At 38.4% G+C, this 7,318-nt stretch overlaps 1 protein-coding gene across 1 annotated transcript; it reads right to left on the bottom strand.

Annotated features, from left to right (window-relative positions):
• On the bottom strand, positions 1-5,628 carry LOC139973470 (uncharacterized). The gene is made up of 2 exons (XM_071980166.1): positions 4,901-5,628; positions 1-3,840 (listed from the first exon to the last, which is right to left on the bottom strand). Exons 1-2 carry the CDS (start codon positions 5,532-5,534, stop codon positions 3,545-3,547), a joined length of 930 nt encoding a protein of 309 aa, XP_071836267.1. The 5' UTR covers positions 5,535-5,628; the 3' UTR covers positions 1-3,544.
• Between the last annotated feature and the right edge of the window lie 1,690 nt (positions 5,629-7,318).

Below are 7,318 nucleotides of genomic sequence, written 5' to 3' on the forward strand. Positions count from 1 at the left end.
GGTTGATGAGTTCAGACTGTATCCAGAATTTAATAGTAATCTGTATGCAAATACGTACATCGATGATTCATGATACCACGTAGCAATCATGGCGTAATGACAAACTCGAATGCGATATAATATACAGGCAACAAAGTTTTCTTTTTAAAATTAACCTTTAATAATTAAAAAATACATTCAAAAAGATTCTAGCCTAATTAGCACCATTTAAACTTTACATCAAATTGAACATGTTCCAAGCAAAAGGTATCATAACAATTGCAATAGGCATCAGTCCTGTACCTACATAAAAATGAACTTATATTTCTCTGTTTCTCGCATATTCAAGAGATTTACAAAGTGAGCAGTAAAGTGATCATTTCTTCAGAAAAATTGCATGAACCACACTCTCATATATATACTGTCGTTCCGGATTTCCACTTATGTATCAATCATTGCGTTGAACAAAGTCACCAAAGATGCCCTGTAGCAGGGAGCTAATGTGGCCGAACAAATTCAAAGATGCCTTGTAGCAGGGAGATAATGTGGCCGAACAAATTCAAAGATGCCTTGTAGCAGGGAGATAATGTGGCCGAACAAATTCAAAGATGCCTTGTAGCAGGGAGATAATGTGGCCGAACAAATTCAAAGATGCCTTGTAGCAGGGAGATAATGTGGCCGAACAAATTCAAAGATGCCTTGTAGCGGGGAGATAATGTGGCCGAACAAATTCAAAGATGCCTTGTAGCAGGGAGATAATGTGGCCGAACAAATTCAAAGATGCCTTGTTGCAGGGAGATAATGTGGCCGAACAAATTCAAAGATGCCTTGTTGCAGGGAGATAATGTGGCCGAACAAATTCAAAGATGCCCTGTAGCAGGGAGATAACGTGGCCGAACAAATTCAAAGATGCCTTGTAGCAGGGAGATAATGTGGCCGAACAAATTCAAAGATGCCCTGTAGCAGGGAGATAATGTGGCCGAACAAATTCAAAGATGCCTTGTAGCAGGGAGATAATGTGGCCGAACAAATTCAAAGATGCCCTGTAGCAGGGAGATAATGTGGCCGAACAAAGTACGTCACGTTTCAGTAACGAACAGAATTACACAAAGGCATATATACATGGCTACAAACTTTATGTATGTATAATTAAGGAAGCTAAGAAGGAAACCAAAGGGTAGAGAATGAAACAATGAACTTAAAGTAATCATTTCCAGAAAAGATAACTATCAAGACCATATTTTCCCAACCATGTTCGGATATACAACTGTTTGGGAGGGGGGGGGGGCTCACTCCTCGCTCCAGACCCGCTCGGCCGTCCGTCTGGTCCGGGCTCATCATAGCTTGATGGGGCAGTGCCTATAACTAGGGCCTTAACGTATAGCCCACCCAAACCCAACGAACCTTTTATAGAAATGTGTGAATAATTTCTAATGATGATGTCTCCGACATCACTGACGGCTGAAGATTGTCAAGTGATTGGTCTAATTTAAATATCCAATATAATACAAATTAATAGGGTCAACTTTTGACACGAACTGTCTTAAATGGGACTAAAGAACAAACATCAGCTATGGTCTAGCTAATGGATTCCACAAAAGATAGATCCTAATATACAGATTGCATATAGGCTTAGTGTAACCTATAGTATACACAATACATAAAATAATTAGTACAATGGGACAAGCAACATTGGTTATATGTTCCTATCGAAGGGAACGCATAGTTACTAAACAAAACAATGGAATATAAAGCATATTAACCTATGGCATGACTTAAATTAAACACAAAACATCTATGTATGCTTTGAGCCATATAACAGAGTAACTAGAACATTATTTAACTTTAGAGCTTCCTTTTTAAAATACATAGTGATTCATAGCTTTAAAGAAATTAGTGAATAATTTCTATCGATGATGTCTCCGACATCCTGGACTGTTGCGGGTAGTCAAGTCAGTGACGTAGATCACTAGTAAACTGGCCCTCTTATAGAGCCAGGAAAATGTGGCCATACATGCAACGTCCTGCATAGCTCAAATAAGACGATAAAGGAACCACATGATCGGCTTACTCAGAATTGAGAAACACCAACATTATTACTTAACTATATAGGACACCAGGTGTAAACAAGTTAGTGACGTAGCCCTAGGAAATGAGCTCATACAAAAAGAGGTGAACACAAGGGTCACCTGTTTGTGCAAGATTTCCATCTCATGGGAAAACCTCGCATTAGAATCTGTTGGCTGATGGGTTAGATACTGGCTTACTCAGTTCACATGGAGGACAAAGGTAAGTCATTCCACGAATAAAGACATAGTCATAACAACTTCCTGCGAGGAAGTGACAAGGCCATTGAACTCCATGAGCACCAAGAATTTGTAGGGAAGCCTATCACAGGGGGGGGGGGGGTATCTAAATAATCATAATTTCTAATTTACCGATCAAAGTAGGGGTGCTATAACCCCATATTGCATATGTGATACCATTCCCTTCGGTTATTATCTCTTCACGTGGCCCAATAATCAATTTCTTTTCTAGGGTTACTGTAATGTGCCTTGGTTTAATAATATATGACAGCCTGTAGTAATAACAAGCATGCATGAATTAATTTCACCCTCTATGTTCTTGTTTTCCCCCTAAGTCCCCGGACATGAAGAACCGGTACTACCTTTTAAAGCTGTTTGAATTGCTGTTTTCCGTTGAAATTGAACTTGTACAGCAAGGAAGGAAATGGGTATCATGTAACAATTATTATGTATATCACAGTACTGAAACTGATTATTAAATAAGCTACGTAGAATACATTGTAGTAGTATTACGGTTATACAGTACATGTTAGCCCCTGTACTGAGAACCACTTCGATTGTTCACCTTTCAGTCCCCGATTAGTAGAGGAATGTCGAATCGAGAGAGCCCCGTTAAAGCCCTTTTTAAGTAAAATCTAAGGCTACTTTTTAAGAAAAATAATGTAATATCCAGACCCACGTTCTGAGTATTTTACAACATTCACAGTATTATACGGCAACGAAAACATATATACTTCTTTTGGCGTACAAATCGCCCCACTTTTTTTGTCTGATTCGCCCGGTCAGTATGCGGCCATACACTGTTTCAGTATTCTCTCTGTTCTATTAGATTGGATGGTAAATACAGATACATGATCTGTGAATTTCCCAGTCGCCCAGACCGTACTATCGTTTACAATTCAACAGTGCGCCGTTTACTCAATCACTAGAGTAAATAACTACCGAGTAGGAAAGTTCCGGTATTATAGGCAAACATAACTCGTTCCTAGCAAAAGACAATTCATTCCTTGTAAAAAGTTCCCTCCCACCGTCAGACATGACTATATTTCCACCAACATGAAGGACAAATCTAAAAAGTACATCCAACGGTAACAGTCCATTTAAAAAAAAAAAAAAAGATTATTAAACTGAACATCTCAAACATGCAGAACGAACAATAATTCCAACATAGTCATATAGTATACTTGAACAAGTCTGTTTGTATGGTTTCATGCTTAGATTTGGGACATTCTTTGGTTACAGTCACCAACTTTCACTTGCTATTCAAACCTATGTATTAATATCATTTCATTGTCACCTGCTTTCAATACTGGCTGATCTTCCATGTATTCAATCAAGGCTTCCGCTTCATCTGAGTATATGTCTCGTCTAGATGATGTCAAGTTAGCTGTCATAACTTCTTCATGAAGAACTAATTTGTGGCTACTTCCGTTTAATTCACGTCTGGCCTCAAGGAGTAATTCGCCAGCATTGCTTTTCGCATTATCTATAAACAGTAGGAGTGCATTTGACTTCATCATCTTCATTATTCGATCACATATCTCTTTAACAGTTTCTGTAACGAAAGAAATGACCGATATCTTCTAAGTTAAAATGTGTGACAGTTTGTTTCCAGTTAAGTAATCATTCTTGTCAGGTTAACATTGGTTATAAGTAGTACATCAGATTCAGTATAATGAACCGTTAATTTCTTAACAAAATAAAGAAAGTCGATACCTTGTCCAAACCAATTCCTTAACATTGTTTCAAAAGTTGCATAATATAGCACCATTTGCATCCAACTTCAATAATTGACAGGGGCGCATCCCCTCTTTTATACTGGGAAGGGAGACTAATATCTTACATCGTACGGGTGTCCAAAAAGAAATGTTGTTAAATAGAAGGCGCTTAAGTGCAAAATGATGCCATATTTACTTTTAAGTTTAGGATTGTACCGTATAATAATTTTATATTTGTATTAACCAGAGAAATATATTATATGCTCTCTGTCAGGTGGAGGTGGGTGAGGGTTGGGGTGTGTGGGTGGGGGGGGGGGGGGTTGGGGGTGCTAATATACGTGGTTGCGCCCCAGAGCTGTAATATATCATAAGAATTGAATTGGCTGCAATGGTCGCTCCAATTTATTGTATTTGTTCATTCCAAAACAATTTGCTGTTTGTATAGATATCATTACATGCTCTTGATAGGAAACCTTTTTAGCAGGACCATGTAACGCTCTCAACGCATAACCCACAACAATTGAAAGCTATATTTTGTCTTCTAGAAGCTGTTTCGTTTCGTTACAAATTTTGTTACAAATCGTGTCAAACTCTAATCATTGATGCATTAAATCTCATGATTTGAAACATATCTTCAAAATGAACCGACGAAGCATAAATTCTGTTTGATGTAGTCCTATGACTATTTACCAACTAAATTGGGCAACTACGAATGGGACATCACGCAAAGGCAGCTCTCCCTCAATATTTTCGTCTAAGAGTTACAGTGGCACTTAGTACTACAGTTATCTAAAATTAGTTATCGAAATTCAACGTTCTTTTTTTCGGGAAGTTGCCTTTCTATATGGGATATAGCAAACTCAATTTCAAGAAAGGAATTAGGTTGTTGAAACTTACCTTCTGATGATGCTGCTACGGATGAAAGGGACTTGATCACGGTGATGATATCCGCCTTCTTGAGTTTTTCCGCACTGTCATCGGTAAATGGCTTGACCAGGTCACACTTGACCCATTCTGTTTCTGGCATCCAAGACTGGTCTCCCTCTGGCGACTGCTGTTTCATATCTGCCCAAGTGTGACGCCAGTCATCATATTCATCAAGGACGCAAACCTCTTTCGTCAAGGTTCCCTTACATCCCACTTTCTTCAGAAATATGCACAGCCCAAGAGCATCACAATTTGGACCTCCACCGACACAACAGACGATTGGTTGTTCTTTCAGCTTCTTGAGGGATTCCTTAAGTTCTGGAGTGTCAGCTGTACACAGAGCAGCATACACTAAGTGAACATGTCGTGGGAGGTACGTGTAGATATATGTCCATCGCCTTAGTTGGTCAGAAAAATCCGGTTTGGCTGAAAGATATAAAATATCTCCCCCGTACGCATTCCTCATGTCCCTTTTCATTTTGCGGCTTTTCTCAATTGTTGCGTTTTTGTCTCCATTTGAATACTTGCTAAACATTGCAACGATCGTATCAAATAAGACTTGTATATCGCTCTGCCAACGGTAGCCATCATGTTCAGCCATCATTTCGAGTCCCGTAGTAGTATTGGGTATGTGATAGTTACGAATAGTTTGCCTCCTTACACAGCTATGTCAGAACCCAAATGACATACATAGCGCTGGGTCACACATAGTACTTTTAATATCCAAAGTAAAAGTGGAATTTCCCAAATGCTAAAAATAGAACAACATGAAGTGTCACGAATCTGCACGTAGACTTGATGGTTATATGTCTGATACGCTGCTAAGTGAGTTACGAATCCTGTAATCACCATTTGCGAATTTTCCTAAAGAATTAAATCCGGTATGGAAATGGTGACACGTACGTTAACATTTCCTTGATCCGCAAAACCAATTATATTAGGCTATTACTCTTCAGCCTTGCAGTTTGACCTAGTTTATTTCAGCAGAAAGTGATTTTACTTGGACTCAATTTACATCAATTCAGAGGAATATTTTGTACTAAGAAAATTTACATCAATGGAAAAGGTAACTATTGTTAATTTCATATCTGATCAGTTTCACTTATTTCGGGCTAATTATGTATGCAAGTATGCAAATTAGGTCCCAACATAGCTTAATTTGGAATATATACTACCAATAGAAATAAACTTTTTGTTCTAGGTGTATTTTATGTTAAAATAATATTATCTAAAATATTTCCTGTCATTTGAGACTAAAATTGTGGAAATTGGTTTAAAAATGACCGAGATATAAGGATTGTCAAAAGAATAATTATGCAAATTAGGTCCCCAAATAGCTTATTTTGGAATACATACTACCAATAGTAATAAACTTTTTGTTCTTGGTGTATTTTATGTAAAATAATATTATCTAAAATATTTCCTATCATTTGAGGTCAAAATTGTGGAAATTGGTTGAAAAATGACCGAGATATAGGGACTAGCATGAGGAGGGAACTGGGGAACGCCCCTCCTCCAGGCTATACAATACATAAACAGTACACGTATATACACACACACGTGCACCGTACCTATTTTGCATAAAGTCCTGACAACAAATTGGTGGCGCTATGTCGATATTCATTAAGGAAGCCTGTAAAAGAAGATATATATTAAGTTTGAAAGTGATGGGCTTGTTCTAGAACATTACAGCTTTATCCTAACACTCAAACTAAGTCTATAGCTAGAAGGATTGGGAAGATACACATTTTCAAAGTGTTAGGGTTTTGGGCACATTCTGCAATCATGTCAGGGGCTTAGCCAGCCTTTTGGTCTGGAGGGGGGAGGGTGGGGAGCAAAGTCACACTTTCGTCCCCCGATTTGGGGGTGGAGGCACAGCAACATTTTTACGGCTTCAACTAAGAGCCACCGCCGATCGAGAAAAATATATGCCCTTTTAGACATGAATTGACACCTATTAGGACTAAAAACTAAAAAACAGTATTTTAAACTTATTTTTGGTGGAAGAAAACGCTCATTATTTACCCTTATGGTCACACAGTTTCAATTTTCTTCAGCCGTCACTATTCAGTCCCCTAATATTCTGTGGGTGGGGCGGCACGTTGCCCCTTGTCCCCTGCAGAGTAGGTTGGATGTCAGAAAAAAAATCTTCCTGCAGAGAGTTGTGGATGAGTGGGATAGCTAAACTGCCTGATTTGTTTACGGTGTCAAAAAGTGTAAATACGTTTGACAGCTATTAACTGCAGTGTGGGAGACTGCTTTGTTTTGAGTTTTTAAGGTTTGGGTTATTGGTTTATCGGCGTCTTTTTTTATGAGGACATTGTCCTTCCTGATCCTTTTCTTACTAAACTAAATTAAGCTTATGATTCACTTTTCTAGGAGGCAAAC

This window comes from Apostichopus japonicus, chromosome 9, assembly GCF_037975245.1.
Source record: "Apostichopus japonicus isolate 1M-3 chromosome 9, ASM3797524v1, whole genome shotgun sequence".
NCBI classification, from domain to species: domain Eukaryota; kingdom Metazoa; phylum Echinodermata; class Holothuroidea; order Aspidochirotida; family Stichopodidae; genus Apostichopus; species Apostichopus japonicus.

What these genes read in the sequence shown, in the direction of transcription:
- LOC139973470 (XM_071980166.1), bottom strand. Translation starts at nt 5,534, where the DNA reads ATGATGGCTGAACATGATGGCTACCGTTGGCAGAGCGATATACAAGTC. An exon ending in CGTAGCAGCATCATCAGAAG is followed by an intron (nt 3,841 to 4,900) that starts GTAAGTTTCAAC and finishes CTTTCGTTACAG; the next exon opens with AAACTGTTAAAGAGATATGT.